Below are 17,463 nucleotides of genomic sequence, written 5' to 3'. Positions count from 1 at the left end.
CATCACCAAAGTCATTGGGATTCATCCTCTTCAGACCACAAATGTCAAGATTGTTAATGTGGAAGATTCTAGTTAGTTGTTGAGGTTTTTCAGTTTATGATAAGCTAAAATCAGTTGATAATATTGGGCTCACATGTAAATGCGATGAACTTTGATGGTAATAGCTTTCTGATGTTACTCCTTTGAGCTGCTCTTGAGTTGTCAAAGATTAAAAATTCTGCTCAGTGGAGACGCCGTGCTTACTTTGTTAGAATGAGCTCAGCTTACTGTTCCAGATACCATGATGTTTTTATGCCTGTTGAGATGATAGGGATGTTTTCCAGCCAGTTCAATAAAAGTTTTATATGACAGTCGCAGTATGCACATGGTTAGACTCAGCTTGGCTTCTAGCAACAGTGTGTTTTATTTCCTAACTCATTAATACTATGCTTGCTGCTCACTGTGTATTATTGGACCAGTAGAGGTGGAGGGAGGGACCCAAAGCCTGAGCCATCTCTATATTTGCACATTAGACATTAGGTGCGCTTTTAACAGCATCTAAGTGGTTCGGGTTATTGACCCTTTTATGAGGAAAAAACATACTGAATCAAAAATAATGATTCAAAGCAGAGTATGTTACATCTCTTAAGATATGTCTGGAGAGGATCTATACGTATTCAAAAACAGAAAAGGCAGGAATGGAAATAGTGAGGGATTAGACCAGTAATCCGAGTTGACAGTGAGTACAATGAAAAGAGTGCGGTGTGATGTTTGGCAGTACGACTCTGCAGAGAATTCTTATTTCCCTTGAGACAATTCCCCTGTCTTCCAAGGTCATCCAAGGACAACAGAGACACAGTGACAGACACAGACATACATTGATTAGCATAGTAATGCTGTATTTGCCTGTAATCTTCAAAAAGTATAAATTTATTGTCATAACTCTGTGATCTCATGTTGGCACACAAGCTGAGGTGCTAATGATGTGGGAAAAGGGTAATATTGCTGCCGAGCTCATGTGAATCTGGAGCTTGTCGAGACACGTCATGTGAAGAACACTTCTTAAGAACAAGAACGCCATCTGCGAGTCCGCGGTCAAACCTCCTGTTGAGGAAAGAAACGAGCACCCCCTGAGGCCATCTCTAACGTCGGGAGATACACCTCCTATCCTGGGATGGAAACTAGCTGTTACCATCTTGGAGGAAAGTCGACAAATAATAAATCAGACAAAGGTCCTGGGGAAGTGGAAAAAGTATGATATTCACCTGGATTGTAGTTCTGATGTAAAGCCACACTGTTGGTGTTGTAACGAAGCCAAAAAGTGATTACATTTGTCATTACCTAAAGACATTCCACTGACTTAATCACACTTAATTTAACTGTCTGCAATTATCAAAACAACCAAAGGGTTTGGTCTACAATTTGAAAAGAAGCCCTCACATTTTACAAAGCAGTGAGGCTGTGCAATTACAGTTATATCGAGTTCATAAGTGCTGAGAGCTGGTGTGGCTTTGGGGCAGATGTTTAAAAATATCGAAGCATTAAATTAAATCTGGTAGATATTTCTCTTCAAAAATTAAAACGCATTAAAGGAGCTCTGATGGGTATAAATGCTGGGATAGGGCCGATTTTACACAACTGGATTAAAATTAACATTTTATTGCCAGAGCATTAGAAATAATGAGGCCATGAGTCTAACATGGACGGACTATGGTGATCATGGCCTATTCCTGCAGATTCACTAAAGCCTCAGTCACACACCGTGTATTATGTTATTTTGGTATCGGACATGATCCACATTTTAGTTCTGCTATGTTATCCATATGTGAATAATTGAAATGAAGCAACCTACTGCTTATAGTGAAAGGATATGGCACATGAATGACGACGCAAATGCTGCATTCACATGGAATCAGACAGATGGTTGACGGCAGGATGGTAAAATTAGGTGAGGTTGGCAAAGATAGTAGTAACGGTAGTACATATTTTTTGCCATCTTCCAAAACAGGATGAGGAATTTAATCTATATATTGATATATTGCCACTGCACATTTGTTTTTATTATACTTAATCACATGCTGTATTTTAATAGCTGTTACTAAAAATGGAACCAGGAGAAAGTCTCAACTGTTGATAATCGTGGTTTCAATCAAAATTTGCACCCCATCTATCAAGGTATTGATCAAGCCATCAAACTCCTGGACAAGTTCAGATTGAGTGCCTGTAACATGGCAGCACGTACAGGTGTCTGTTTGACATTTATGAATCTATTTTACACTAAGACTGTGTTTTTCTGTGATAAAATTACAGGTGACAGATAACATATTAAGTGATTTAATTGATTAGATTTCATTTTTACACATTTTAGTACATGTCTTATGACACATGTTTCTACTAAGGAAGGTTCCCCCTTTGAATTTCCTCTGCACTACAGATTCTAGTGGTGAAATGATGAATGTCTTTATCTTTTTGGCCTCAATATATCTGACATGTGTAATGTTGGAATTCTAGTTGTAAGCACCTCAGCTCACTAAGAGAACCCACATTCCCAGAAAAAAAAAAATACAAAGAGCAATCTTTTAAAGGTATAAAGAATGGATTCTGTGTGCACCTGTGTGTGTGTGTGTGTGTGTGTGTGTGTGTGTGTGTGTGTGTGTGTGTGTGTGTGTGTGCACCTGTGTGTGTGTGTGTGTGTGTGTGTGTGTCCACATGTGGTAGAGGGACAATATGTGTGTGTTAGCGTACGAGAGAGTGTGTACAGCCTGAGAAGAGACAGACGCAGGAACAGACTCACTCTTTCCTTTGTCTCACTGCGTCACTCACTCTATCATGTGTTGAGGTGTCCTGGCTATTTTCCTGTGTTATCTCTGCATCTTCCACTCTGCGCTGGCATGTTCTTGTGTCCTCTAGCAGGGACGATCAATAGACCGGATCATACTATGAGGTAACGAGAGCCATACTGCGCTGCACTGTTTGTGAATTTATGGCACCTCTGTGATGTGTTATCATATCTTGTAACCATACATGTCATTACGTCCTCGAATCTGGAGCCCAGACGGGGCTTTTGTGCAGGTGGGTGAATTGAAGAAGGGGAATTGAAATGGGGTCAAGAAGGTTCATAAGCTCTTAACTGGCAGTGCGTGATCCTCCCAGGAAAAACCCCAAAGGCTCACCATGGAGCCCCCAAGAGAGACATTAAATAACACTAACTCACCTTTGGCCCAGGCAGACCTTCTCCTATAAGTCCTCTCTCTCCTTGGCCTCCCTGTGGCCCTTGAGGCCCCTGAGGAAAACAAAACAATGCAGTAACAGTAATTGTTTGATCATTAGCAACCTTAACTGGTCACGGCAGGTGCCTGTGGATGTGATAACGGCGATACTTAGTATGTGAGGACTAAGACTACCTTCATTAGTAACTTAGCAAACCCAATGAGCACATACCAGTAACGTACTCACTACATTAGTTTGTGGGATTACAGGTTAGAAATATCTCTGTTAAGGACCGGCACATCCAATGTGTGAGAGCCAAGATGTTGCTACTCTGTCCTGCTCTGTATTTGATTTTCACTCCAACAACTCCAAACTCATTTCCAAGATAGTGTTATCTTTCCCAAACTCATCGGTTGAGGTGTATTCACATTAGTACAGTAAATACTGCGCCCACCCATGCAAAACGCGTACCTCAAGACTCTTTTATTTCCACTCTAATGTGAATATCCTAATTTTTAAACACCTATTTACTTTTGTAAGATTGAAACATACTATACAGGGTTATATTAGAACAAACGCTTTTTTACACTTTATATATCGTATAATACTGTGTGGTGTGTGTGATGGTTTCTTACCGGTGGTCCAGGCTCGCCAACTCCCTGAGGACCGGGAGGCCCTGGTTGCCCCTGGAAACCGACATCACCCTGTGGAGTGTGAGAGAGCGAGAGTGGTGCAGGAACAGGATGAGACACAGGTGGATTATTATGTTCTCATGACTTTTTTTCCCCAAAACATTAGGTTGGCAAACTTTACCTTGGGTCCCTGAAGGCCAATCCCTGTTTCCCCTTGGATTCCAGGTGGCCCAGGAAGTCCCCTTTCTCCCTATAAAAAGAAAGGCAGGGAATATACATAAATACACACACACACACGCACAAATACACTGCTTTGTTCTTCGGACATCGGTAGAGCTGTGCAGGTATTCAGACGACCAAATCCAGTAAAAAAAATACAAACTTTCTTCAGTTTTCTTTGGGATCCACCCACTACCCACAAACACACTGTTTATCCCCCCTAATATTCAGCTACTTTTACAGGGGGTTTAAACATATACTATTATTGTTCCTTCATTCCTTCAGTCAAGACTTTATTGGTAAAGAATGCAATTATTCACTGAAAGGTTGTAAATCACGACCATGGTGTGCAGCAGGAGGGCACAGGAGAGGCGTGAAGAGGGCGTGGAAATGTTAGTTGCATACCGGCATTTTTCCCCCCTTTCCCCTTGCCCTTTCAAGCAAGTTGGGACAATGTTTAAAGCCAGACATTAGTCTGCCATTCAGGTGATATAGGATGACAGCCAGACAATCAACATGAACATTCTTCCAAAATAATTAAGGAGGGAACACTTGGTGGGGAGTGTTGGCTCATGGCAGAATTGGCAGCTATAACACGGAGCTTAAAAAGTATGAACAGACAAATAGGCTGACAAGGTAATAACAGATGAGGTGCTTCAGTGAGGGGTTTCAAACGTTCCAGTGGCGATAGATCATAACTCACACATAAATGTTCAAATGTATGGTCACCCGATCAGTGTAATCAGTTTGTAGGGCTACTTGACATTTGTGATGTTATTTATGCTCGTGATGAATTGATTTAATCTAAACACATTTTAAATGTCAACTTCGTGAGTGTAATGTTATTCTGAGAGAAACATCTCAGGAACAGAAAGAACACTTTATTATGGCACGTGTTTTCCCCACTTTATATTCTTCCACATGCAGCAACACATTTCATTTTTCACCTTTGACACTCTGCAGGTAGCGAAGTTATTAATTATCTTTGTGCTGGTGAATCTGCTGACATCGATGGCCCTTTGATACAACTATGAAAGAGACTTAATTCAAACCAGACCAAGAGACCCAGTCTTCTTCAGACATGCATCTGGTTATGGAAAAACACAAAGTGAATTCACTCTGATGTAGTGGAGTGAGGAAAAAGTTTGATTTACTACATTCTTAGTTTTCTTTTGTACCTAAACACTTCCCAGATTTCAAAAATTTGGTTCAAGCATGTCAAAAAGCAATTTCAAAAGCATCAAGACAGAGGAATACTCACTTTTTTACCCATTGAACCTTCAGGTCCGATATCGCCAGGTGGACCAGAGAGACCCTGAATTGTGAAAAGGTGTGAGAGAGTTACAAAGCAGGTATTGCAAAGCAGCAGTTAATATAGATTATCAAGGATTAAACAGACCCTGAACATGAACTACTACATTATTTTGTGGGATTATGAATTAGGAGCAAAGCAAAACTTGAACCTTTGTCTTGCTTTCAACCAGTTCACAGACTTAGTGTTAATTTGTTTTTATATATATATATATATATAATAAAATCTTCTGCCAGCAGTTGTCATTACAAGCCATACCTTTTTTATTACCGTAAAATGCATATGTGTTGTGCTAGCTTGACAGGTGTAGCAATGCTAGCTAAGGGGAAAAAGCCTTAGCGAAGGGTCAATTGGATTTTATGATAAAAATAATGGTAGATTTTACCTGGAGTCCACGATTTCCTCTTGGGCCAACGGTACCTTCAGGTCCCTAGAACAGAACAGGAGTTGCTTGAAATTCATAATCCATGGTGATCAATACAAAACAATACTTTTATCCTAACAGGGTTGTGTGTGTTATAATGACAGAGTGGTAAATAAAAGTAGTAGTATAGAGAATGACCTGTAACTGGTGATCACCGTAAAATAAAACTATATCTCTTTGAGGTCATTTATATTTCACTCTGATAAAAAAGGATTCTGACGTTATCACTGAAGAAATGACAAAAACAAAATAAAATTGAAACAGCAAATTACACATGAACATTAAAGGGCAACATACTCTGTCTCCCTTAATTCCAGGTGTGCCACACTCCCCTCTCTCTCCCTGCAAGAGAATAAAAAGCAGTTTAGTGAAGTAGCGTAGCATCATTTTGCATAATTTTAGACTTCTAATCAAATCCCATAGCTATCCTATAACAATGTTGTGCAATTTCCAAGGAACACCTTATCTTGGAAACCCGCTCCTGGCAGGGATATTAAAACCCATTATTCCAACAACTAATGACATGGGATTTACGTCAAGTAATTCCTTCAAAAGGAAAGTAACTAGAGATACTTACAGACACTTGACATTAAACACAGATGAAAAAAGGAGAATAAAATGGCATGATATTTTCTTAACTGTGTATGCTTCCTTTTAATGCACTTTATCAGGTCTGGAAAACATAATTCTCCAGCCTCTCTCACTGTTGCAGATTTTACACTAGCGTGGGAACCTGACACTTATGAACCACGGGGCCATAGTGAGATATATACTAGCAGCAGAATCCATACAATACCTTCTCTCCTTTGTATCCCGGTTTTCCCTGTGTGTACAAAACAGTAATGTTAAGTAAGGGGGAGACAGGCAACAACCAAGCAGAACAAGACTTTCCTTTTAGACAAATTATTATTTATAACGTTTTTATACTGTAATTGTCGACTTTACTTCATTTAAGACCCTCAGCTCACCTCGGATCCTTCCCGACCCGGAAGTCCACTCAGCCCACCCTCGCCCTACAGGAAAGAGGGATTTTAGTTTTACTAGGAAATGCAACCATCCTGGTTGGTGCCAGCAACAGTAAGTTTGTATTATGTAACTGATAGTTGTATGTAATATGAAGAGGCAGCACCTTCTGTCCTTTTGGGCCAGGGCTTCCATCTTCTCCAGATCGACCCTTCTTCCCCTGTAGAGAAAGTCATGGAAGCACCATTAGGCAGAAAACAAGTGCAATCATTTGCAAAGAAAGCAGGAACTTTAGATTGATGGGTTTGCAGTATAAAACTGATGTTTCAGCAATTGTGTGCCTTCTTCAGAGCTTAAAGGGAAAAGCATGACAGCATCGTATATATAGCTTCTGGAGATGCATGAAATCATCTGTAAGTATGACTTAAATATAAAGCTACAGCCTGCAACTGGTTAGCTTAGTTTAGCATAAAGACTGGAAGTAGAAGGAAACAGGAAGCCTGGCTCTAGGGAAATGAATGAGATAACGTGTTAATTAGTGAGCCTTTGTGATGCTGGCAGATGGATTTTGTTACCTTTGGACAGAGCCAGGCTAGCTGTTTCAAGTCTTTATGCTAAGAACCATCTCCTGACTCCAGCTTCATTTACTATACAGATGTTAGTATTATCAATCCATCTAACTCTGCAAGGAAGCAAATAAGCGTATTTCCAAAATGTCAACCTATTCCTTACTTACATATAATAGTTTTTTGACATAGTCTGCAGGCTACAGCAGGATATACATCTGAAATCACAGTATATACAGTATCAATCAATAATCCATTTCTGCTTTGTTGTTGAGAGTTAAATGAGAGGATGGTATCACGAAGCTATAGCCAGCAGCCGGTTAGTTTAACTTAGAATAAGAAATACACAACTTTGTTTTTTAATATAAAAGAAATAGTAAAAATAATAACAAGCTTTAGAGGTGTTATTAGACAGATTTTGTTTACCTAAGACCGAGACGGACTACCTGTTTTCCCCCTGCTCCAGTCTGTACAAGCTGAGCTAACTAGCTGCAAGCTTCACATTTAATGTACAGACATAAGAGCGGTATCAGTCTTTACATCTAACTCTAGGCAATTTGGCAATGACTTTTTATCCTCCAGGAGACACAGCTGTAATAATTGTCTCATGTAATGCCAATAGAATATTCTTCCTTCTTATTAGCTGCCTTATATTCTGCAATATGCAATGTAAGAGCTCTTTTTCTTGACCTATGCAGTCTCACGGGAGCAATGTGTTTGAAGTGCATCATGGATAAAGGCCACTGAGTCTGGGAGCAGATGAGTCAGGGGATTTTAAGTTGTCTGCATGTGTGTGAGAGGACCTACCCAAATAACTGTCTGGCTATTCTGCCTGTTTTCATGCGTGTGTGTTGTGGACTGTGCATGTTCTTATCTCTCAAGTATCTCCCTGTCCGTGTGCGTCTGTCTGCACACACTGCTTCCGTCAGTGAGCGCCTGCTGCCCGTGATGTGAAACAGCTTTTGTTCGGAGCATTAGGTTTAAGGGGGTAATTACTCTGTTCTCATCCTGTGAAAATACATCAAAGCAAAACCACTACGTCTAATTGTGGCTGACCTTCTCTGTGTAATAAAAGGAGTCCTCGCATCACGACATGGCTTTGGCAGGCGAAGAAAGTCACGCATGTAACATCTTATCTAGCGAGCATGTGTCCTCAGACAATCCCAAGTGGCTGAGTTCTTTCAACAAACATGATTCTGCTGATTTCCCATGTACATATCTGTTTAGGCCTGTTCTCAATAAACTGTATGAGGAATGTAAGGCATTTTCTTTACTCTTACTGCTGCAGGGAAATAGAGCTCCTCAAAACCACACGATTTACTAAACCCCCCCCCAAAACCCTGCAATTATATAGCCTGTTAGCATGAAGAGTGCCTTTGTCAGCTGAGTTGTTCTCTACAGCGCTTCAAAGGCAGCCAGTTTGGGGTAATTGTCTTTTTAGGGGCAGCAGAAGAATATATGTGGTTTTCAAAAAGAGATTTGATCCTATTGTATGTAGCAGAGGAGGGCCAATATGGAACCACAGAGTGTTCAATATCAAATAAAACAGAATTAAGTCCTATAAAACTCTGTTATTTTGAAAATAAGAATGATTTATAATTGCTTTATAATCATAATTATTTATTTATGTAAGCTTTAACCCTTTGGGGCTCCACAGGTCAGTGCTGGGTAGGAGGAATACTTACAGCAGGGCCGCTGGGTCCCCTCTCACCCTTTTCACACGCACATTTGCTCTTGGCCAGAGGACACTTCAAACACAGGGAAAGAAGAGTCAGGCGAGCCATCCGGGAACATGAATCAAGAAATGTGCGGAAAGACCGCAGTCTGGAGACTTACCCCTTCATCCGCCAGCGCCGTCTGTGGAGAGAGAAACACAAGAATGTTGTCACATTTACTCCATATGGTTCATATATACCCCACCAGCAGAAATGTACAGAAAGAGATCCAAGAAAACCAGCCTAATACAAAACCAGAGTTAAGCTTTTAATTCTGGTCTCAAAGTTACACTGTAGGATTAGACTGGAGCTGCAAACACCTGCTACCCAAACACCCAATTAAACCTGTTCACTGCTGGCCTGGGTTCAGTTTGTAAAATGTTCTTCACCCTTATCCACCTCATTCTGTGTGTAGACGTCCAGCACTTCCCTCTTGTAACACACACTTCTTACCTAAATGTTCACCCTACAGGTTTCTTTACTTTGAAAACATTCTTTTCACAAGAGACAATGGTCAGAACTCCAGTGAGACTAAACACAAACCACATGCATTGATCAGTAAAATAGCCTCTCTAAGCATCCAGGGGATATCTCCGTAGTAGGGAACAGACAGTCTGTCCGTTTTCAGACAAAGTGATGCAGTTGAATGCTGGGACTGAAGATAAAAGACTCAGCTGTGACAAAGACTTGCTTATGACATACAGATGCTGCCTGTACAGGGAAATGAGATGCTTGTGGACTGGCTGCTGCTGGGCTCTTGCATGCCAGCAGAATGCAGGCTGTCAGGTTCAATGCTGTTGGAGCCTCACTGCAGGATTTCTATAAAGGTTTTCCTTATCATATTTGGATGTGTACCACCTGTGTCAACAGTAAGCCTAGTTTGAAGTGGTACTTGAGGAGCTGGTTGAATGATGTAGCGTGCATGCATGTTCTTGCTGGGTTCCTGCTCTTACTGCGCCTAGTTTTCCCACAAAGAGTTTTAATGCAGAGCATATGTTACAGCCAACAGCCTGGTTGTGTCTGCAGGGTCTTTCTGTGCAGCACATGTTCTAATTATCTTAGTGGAAATTTATTGTCGGTTTATGAAAGTAACCCCAATCACCGAAGTCAAGATAAACATTTGGAAATAAAGAACTTTGCCATGACCAAAGGAGAATCACAGAGCTTCACATTTTTTCTGCCAACTGCTGATTTCAGAGTGAAACTCATTTTCGATGACTTAGGTGATGACAGCAGGCTTGTTACTATGGCAGCAGGCAGCAGGTGTACATCAGGGATGCAATATGCCAAGAGATCATAGCAGTGGGTGGTGTCAAAGACAGCACAGGGGAAGTGCTTATTGGGTTCATGGAGAAGTAAAAGACGCTGACATTTGATCCTTTTGGCAAAAGTCTGCATAATGACTTTTTGAAGCATCCACCTGTTATAAATCACCGGCCTCAAGCATCAAACATACATGCAATTTTACAAAAGGTAAGTGCCAAAGAAATGTAGGAATGTTTGAGCTTGAAAATGGATAATGTGCAAGTCTGATGAATGAAAATGTATTCACAGAGCTGACTTTGAGGAATTTACACATTTGTAAATGAAAAGGATCTCTGTGACACCTTTCTGAAAAAAGCTGATGAATAGGGAGGAATCTATTAAACTCCCACTTAAAGTGAGATTGTGTATCTTTTGTTACACAACAAAACATTGGCAGAAAAGTAAAAAGGTGGGTAACAGTAGCTCAAGTTGAGAGGAGTCATGAACTCAGCAGGCTGACTCAGTGTCCATCAAACAACGCTACGTATTTTCTAGTTTTCTGACTTAAGTCTCCGTAGCCTCCCGCTCATATCAGAGCATGCAAAGCTGTGTGGTAGCAAAACCTCAGAGTGCATTAAATTAAACAAAGGTGAATTTTATTGCTGGTAAATTTAACTTTTGCTCTGTTAGAGGAACAATGTGGTATTAAACGACAGTCATGCACATTAAAAACTAAAAAGCTGACTATGAATGGACAGAGTGATCTCACCGTGTATAATTCTACATTCAATCTGAAACAAATCAAAGTAAGATTATCTTTTACTCACAATCTCCTTGATGACTTTATCCACAATGCCTCTATCCTGCAGGTTGTGAAGGTAGCGTGAGGCTGGGGAGCTAGCAATTAGCCGCAGCTGAGCTTTATTGGTGGGCTCGTTGGCTTCAGGTGTGATGCCTATGGTGAAGAAGCGGACGCCCTGGTTCTTGGCATCAGCCACAGCTGAAAATATATCTGGGTTCCTGGGGTGTGAGATTCCGTCAAACAGCAGAACGGCAACCTTGATGCTGCTGGGAGTCGACTCCTCCAGGTAAATACGGGTAAGGTTGGTGATGGCGTAGGTGGTGTAAGTGCCATGGCCGATGTACACGATGGGAGCGATTCTGGCCTTAAAGTCGGCAGGGCTTCTCCACTGTTTGAAGGTCTGCTCTATGATGACATGGCTGCTGTACTGAAGGAGGGCTGCACGGGAGCTGAGCCCCTGACCGGTCTGCAGCCTGAGGCCCTGCAGCCGGTCCATCACGTCTGAGGCAAATCGCTTCTCCTGGGCATGGTTGTCCTTGGCGCTCTCTGAGCTGTCGATCAGAAAAGCCAACTCCAAACTGCAGTCTTCATCGATGAGTGCTGAGAACCAAGAAGAGTTAGTAAGAGTTGTAAAACCTGTCTCCCAGAAATTACACTGTTAGGTTTTCTGCAAAAATATCAGATGCAAATACAAATAAATTGCCACTGAGTCTGGGAGCAGATTCAGTGGTATTTATCCATAATGCACTTCAAAAATGTTGCTTCCGTGAGATTATATAGGTCAACAAAAAGAGCTCTTACATTGTGTATCACAGAACATAAGGCAGCTAAGAAGATTATTCTATTGGCCGTCATGAAACATGAAAGTAAACCATGGATTGAATGAAAAATAGCTGTTTAACATGTTTAAGTATCTCTTGCAGGATGGAAAATTACTGCCTAAAGGAATAGTTCGACATTTTGGGAAATACACTCATTTGCTTTCTTTCCAAGAGTGTGATGAAGGACTGATACCATTCAGTCATGTCTGTGTGCTATAAACAAGGGCAAACAGCTAGCCTATCTCTGTCCAAAGGTAGTAAAGTCTTCCCACCAGCACCTGTAAAGCTCACTAATTACCATTAGTTTGTTTGTAAAAAGGGAGTTATAAGTTCAGTTTCTTGGTTGGGAGCGATGATTCCTGGAGTCCTGTTACTACAGGAAGCGTATGAAATAAAGAAACAAGATATAATATGATTAGTGAGCCGTAAATGTATTGATTCATGGATTTTGTTACAATTGGATAAAGCCAGGATAACTATTCTATAACTAGTCTTTGTGCTAAGCTAAGCTAACTGTCTCCTGGCACTAGCTTCATATTTATCGAACTCTTGGCAAGGAAGCGAATAAGCACAATTCCTCTCACTCGGGTCATAATCCATACGAGCAAAGAGCACCAAGCAACTTTTTCTTAAGAGGAGCTTCTGCAATTACATTTTGGTATTTTATCATTAGACAGAAGCTGGCGATAGGTTTCATAACAAACCTCTGACTTAACAAATGACCAAGTTAACCGGATGTAATGTATTTTTCCTGTATTTTCTGTTGCCAAGTTGGCTGTCGAGACCTTTTTTCAATCATGATATATCACTTACTACTTTCATATCTAGCCCAATATAAAGACCCAACAGATCACAGACAAATTGATTTCATGAGTTTGGGAGGAATTTTTATCCGTGGAGCCTTCAGAAGGGGTAAAGGTGATTTATTGACTGTTTAGGCCCTATAGGCTGATGCCTTTTCAAGAGAAGTGTGATAAGTTCATGAATGTGACATATAATTTTGAAGAGGAAATAAAAGTAACTCAACTTGCTGCACCAACCTTCAGCAATGGAAGGAGGTCACAGATCTAATATAGGCTGAGGATAAATCACATTAATCTTCACAGAAATATGTCAGAGAGAGAATGTGCCCGGGGAAACAAGATTCTGAGCGAATAAAACATTTGGGTAACAGAGCACTGAACGGTCACACAGGAGACGAATGGCTCGGAGAAACCTAAGAGATATGATCAATCCAAGTGGATTGCATCCTCCAGCAATGTCCTTGCTGAGTATCATGTTCTAGTTTTTCACCTGTGGCAGCACCTTTTTTTTTTTTTTTCTGGTGATGAAAAAACGTGAAACATGTGCCACCTGCATTCCTCTCCACTTTTAAAAAAAGAGCATCGGTGGGGGGGGGGGAAAAGCCAACAAAGAGGCCTTGGAAAAAAAGTTAAAAAAGGAGACAACTTTAGATTTACCTTTGCCATTTTGTGGTATGGAATTGGATGGCAATTGTTTGCTCTTCCTCCTGGTGGTCACCACCTCTTCTTCATAGTCTTCTTCATAGTCCTGTGCCAAAAGACCTTGAAATCCCCACAGTAGCAGGAGCCAGTGCACTGACGGGACCATGACTTCCCTGAGAGATAAAGAGAAGACAGTGATGGACAAAAAAGACACGTCTTCACATTTTAATACCTTCCTGCACAAATCCTGCACACAGTCAGAGAACAAGCTTTAACAAGCATGAGTGTGTGACACTCAGGCATCAAGCATGCATAACTCACAATGTTGCTGACTTAGGTCTCCAATATGTTCAGCTCTGTAAAGCTCTCCTGGCAGAGAAGAAATTCAGAAAAAGTGCAAATAGGGAAAAGGAGAGATTCTTCATTCAGAGTTAGTCCATGTCCTGAGCATCTCAAATCCTCCTCTGTTGGATCTTTGTTCAGAGTCTGGGGGTCAAGTAGGCACCTTATAGTGACAGCAGCAGCAGTGCGTTGCCAAAGGTTTAGAGTGTATTGTGGGTCTCATGAGACTCCAATTCATGCCATTCTCAGCTCACAGTAAATGAAGGGAAGTCCAGCCCTTTTTTAAACTCACTCCCATTTTGGGGATAGTGTGGGAGGGGTGGCTGGGGAGACAGAACAATGAGTGCATTTCCCACTTTTTATTAGATAGTGTCATTTTTATGCTTTGTTAGCCATGCTATTTAAAACAGGAACAGAAAGCCCCTGGGAATAATAGCAATTTGTCCTTTTCCACCAAGACAGCTGGTTGAAATCCAACCAGAGCTTTATCATTTTTTTTCTCAATGTGTAATGTGGTAGTTAGCGTTAAGGTCGTGTCCCTGGTAATATTTCTGGAGAGTTAAGGGGTTTATAAGACATTTAACACATTTTTAAAGGCTGATTCAAATGTTTGACTGTTTTTATGCCAAAACTTAAAGCGCAATTATGCTATTTGGAAAAAAGAAATAACACAATCTTTCTCTTACAGAAATTTTTTTTTTATTTATAAGCAATAAAACACTTTAATTCAGTAGACTTAGGGGTTTTGACACTACAGTCTTACTTGGTCTGGTATAAACAGAAGCTTATGGTGGCTTATGTTGGCTAACTTTAAATAGATATTCCTGTTGATACTTGTGATACTATTACACTGTATTTTAGCATTTACCATTATACTGTAATTGTTGCTTGGGGCTACATTTGCACTGGTTAGTAAATGTTAAATAGTCTTGTCATAGTTATCTATTTACACATCCGGCACACAGCAATGTTAGCATTCATTTGGACTCTTTTTGGACCTGTTTGGTCTCAAATATCTTGCTCTTCAGCTACTAAATGCTCACTATGTTCATTAGCTAGTCGCTAACTTCTAGTCGTCAGGGGGAATCAGTGGTGCTGGGCAGGTAATGAAATCTGAAAAAGGCACTATGATAACTGTGTGAATGAATCAAAACAATAAAGTTGGGGGATGTAAAACCAAAACAACGAGCTAAAAGAAGCTATAAAGATTCATTAAGCCGAGGGGAGCTGCAGAATTACTACCAGCGACACCTTTCACCTTCATCATTTGATCCATTGTTATTATATAAATATCTATTCTAGCTACTTAAAAGTATATTTCTGCTCAAGAGAACCCCTCCTTAGAATAATCCATAAAGCTGGAAAAGTTTGGATAGGTGATTTATACCTTAAGGCAACACACCTTGCAAAAGCAGTGTACCATGACTCACCTGAAACACCTGGAGCAGTCATTTGTTAGTCTTTTTCTTGGCACGTTTTACTGTAAACATAGATTTCCAGAAGCCAGAAATAAGTACATTTGTATGAAGGGTAGGACCACTGTAACAATTCCTGCACATTGCTTATTCATTCATGTTGTTCAGATATAATCAAAATGGTTGAGATCTACCAAGATGCATTTCATATATATCCTGTACACCCAACATTCAAAACATCAGGTTCTGTACGTTAACACAGGAGGACGTTTCTTTTCTGGCAGAAATCTCTTCAAAGCCGGATGTGAAAGGCTATAACAGTGCACTTCTTCAGAATCAGTCCAGTTTTTATTGAAACCTGATGCGTGTCCTTTTCAGCACCAAAGAAAAATCTCATAACTCCTTAATCTTATTATAATTCCTATGTAGTCTTGGATCAGAGGAGTCTTAACATCCCATGAGACCGTCGGCAACCATATAAGCTGGAACTGGAATCATATAACTTTGCAACAGGGATGATGGTGTATGTTTTTACTGCCTACTGCATTACTGAAAGAAAGGAAAGGTGAGCTGTCACTCAAGAATGCTCCCTCTGAACGATGGACCTCCTTAAATCTGGTTCAGCTCCTTGTCCTTCGTGTGAAGAGCTGATTAAGCAAAGTGAGGATTTATGGGAATTATTTTAGTCGTTTTAATATTATGTCTGTTTGGATCAACTTTGCAGTGAGAAATAGGAAGCTGTCATTGCTGATGTGTGATACTGCTTTGGTTATTTCATCTAAATTAATCAAACTTTTATGGCTTAGACACTTTTTCTGGTGCACAATACACAATATATGGCAAAACTAGGACACAGCATAGCGCAAAATTTCAATATGAAATACCTTATCTGAATTGAAAACCACATAATTTCTAGGTTAGGTATTCTGAAATAGCAGCAATACCTGTTATTGCTTTTGTTCTCACTTTGCTTTTTTCTCGCAGCAGAAATGCTTAAATAAGTGTGCTTTAAGGCTTTCTCCTAGAAGACCCCACACAGCAATTACGTGACATTCATTCAACGAGAAGATGGTCTTATCTAAAAGAGCACAACGATGCAGACACCAATAAAGGGCATCAATAAAGAACAGGACATGGCATTTTTTATGTCATGCCACACAATTTAATTTAATGAGCAAATGGTTTCCTTCGGAAAGGTGTGTGGCATGAAGAGAGGAGGGAAAACAAAACAAGAGTGAGGCTTTCTTTTATAACACTGCGGAAGCCACCGCTTAGCTCTTTGATATTCTCTAACCCCTCCAGGTATCTTTCCTGTGACATTTGGTTTAATCACGGTTTTTACAAGATAATGCATGTTCCTTCAACATACAGTTACAGCACCGCAGAGAACGCCACTGACATCAGTGGTGTTGATGGTTAATGGGTGAACGGAAAATCATAAGACTGGAAGATAACTCGGAGCGACGAAGAAGATATGTATGTCCCAACAAGTTTTCATACCAGTCTGATCTAAATGGGGGCTGACAGCTGCACCTCAGACTGAAAAAACTGAAAATAATCCTTATTGTGTAACTGTCATGGCATATCAGAAGAGTGTGTTACTGGTTACTGAGCCACAAACATTCAGCTAGAGTTGTTAAATCCCAGATAAAATGCATAAATGACTTTAAAACAGGTTTTGTTTGGAGCTGTGCTTTGAGATAACTTTTGAGGTCGTGCTAACAGACTGATAGTGACAACATTAACACGCCGGTGTTTAGCAGATGTTATGTTTATCATGTCCAGTTTAGTGTCTTAGCATGACAACTTTTGCTAATTGGCTGTAGACATTGAGTACAGCAGCAGTGTTTGCAAGTATTTGGTCATGTTGGTATTTGCACAGATTAAAAAAAATCAATGGATCATCAAAGTTATACATGTCAATCCTGAGGGCATCATGAATGCAGGTATCAGATTTCACGGTAATCTCTCCAACAGGTTGACAATGGTCTTTGGCTGTGTCTGACATCGCTATGTATTCACTATATATCTGAGAGTCTTTTGAGTGTTAATTTCGTGCTCTTATGATTTGTAAGTGCCCTGTAACACATTATGTAAAAAGACTGCATCATGTTTTTCACTTCATTATGTAAAACACCTGCATTTTGTAATAATCTGTCGCATTTAATAATGTGTAACACATTTCCACACAGCTTGTAATAAATTATCACATAATGTGGTGGCTAATGTGGGAGTTGCACTTTTTTATGAACTGCATATTGAACAAGCTGAAGCTTTTTGGGGAACCCTATCCAACATCATTTAAACCACATTATGTAACAGAATGTGGTGGCTAATGTGTTACGCATTGCATTCATGCTGTTTATTACAAAA

At 40.3% G+C, this 17,463-nt stretch overlaps 1 protein-coding gene across 2 annotated transcripts in view; it reads right to left on the bottom strand.

Annotated features, from left to right (window-relative positions):
- The window catches only part of LOC127378511 (collagen alpha-1(XXVIII) chain), a 31,583-nt gene extending 17,666 nt beyond the window's left edge, over positions 1-13,917 (bottom strand). For both annotated transcript variants that reach the window (XM_051427393.1, XM_051427394.1), the window contains exons 1-14: positions 13,655-13,917; positions 13,349-13,506; positions 11,093-11,667; positions 9,142-9,162; positions 8,991-9,053; positions 6,906-6,959; positions 6,745-6,789; positions 6,573-6,599; positions 6,074-6,118; positions 5,738-5,782; positions 5,302-5,355; positions 4,003-4,071; positions 3,825-3,893; positions 3,194-3,262 (exon numbers count right to left, since the gene is read on the bottom strand). In XM_051427393.1, coding sequence (XP_051283353.1) covers positions 3,194-3,262; positions 3,825-3,893; positions 4,003-4,071; positions 5,302-5,355; positions 5,738-5,782; positions 6,074-6,118; positions 6,573-6,599; positions 6,745-6,789; positions 6,906-6,959; positions 8,991-9,053; positions 9,142-9,162; positions 11,093-11,667; positions 13,349-13,499 — 1,287 coding nt within the window. In that variant the 5' untranslated portion in view covers positions 13,500-13,506; positions 13,655-13,917. The remainder of the gene's footprint in view (positions 1-3,193; positions 3,263-3,824; positions 3,894-4,002; positions 4,072-5,301; positions 5,356-5,737; positions 5,783-6,073; positions 6,119-6,572; positions 6,600-6,744; positions 6,790-6,905; positions 6,960-8,990; positions 9,054-9,141; positions 9,163-11,092; positions 11,668-13,348; positions 13,507-13,654) is intronic.
- Positions 13,918-17,463: the final 3,546 nt, after the last annotated feature.

This window comes from Dicentrarchus labrax, unplaced genomic scaffold (genome assembly GCF_905237075.1).
Source record: "Dicentrarchus labrax unplaced genomic scaffold, dlabrax2021, whole genome shotgun sequence".
In the NCBI taxonomy this organism is placed as follows: domain Eukaryota; kingdom Metazoa; phylum Chordata; class Actinopteri; family Moronidae; genus Dicentrarchus; species Dicentrarchus labrax.
The sequence above is the reverse complement of the archived record's forward strand: the minus strand, read 5'-3'. Positions and strand labels throughout refer to the sequence as shown.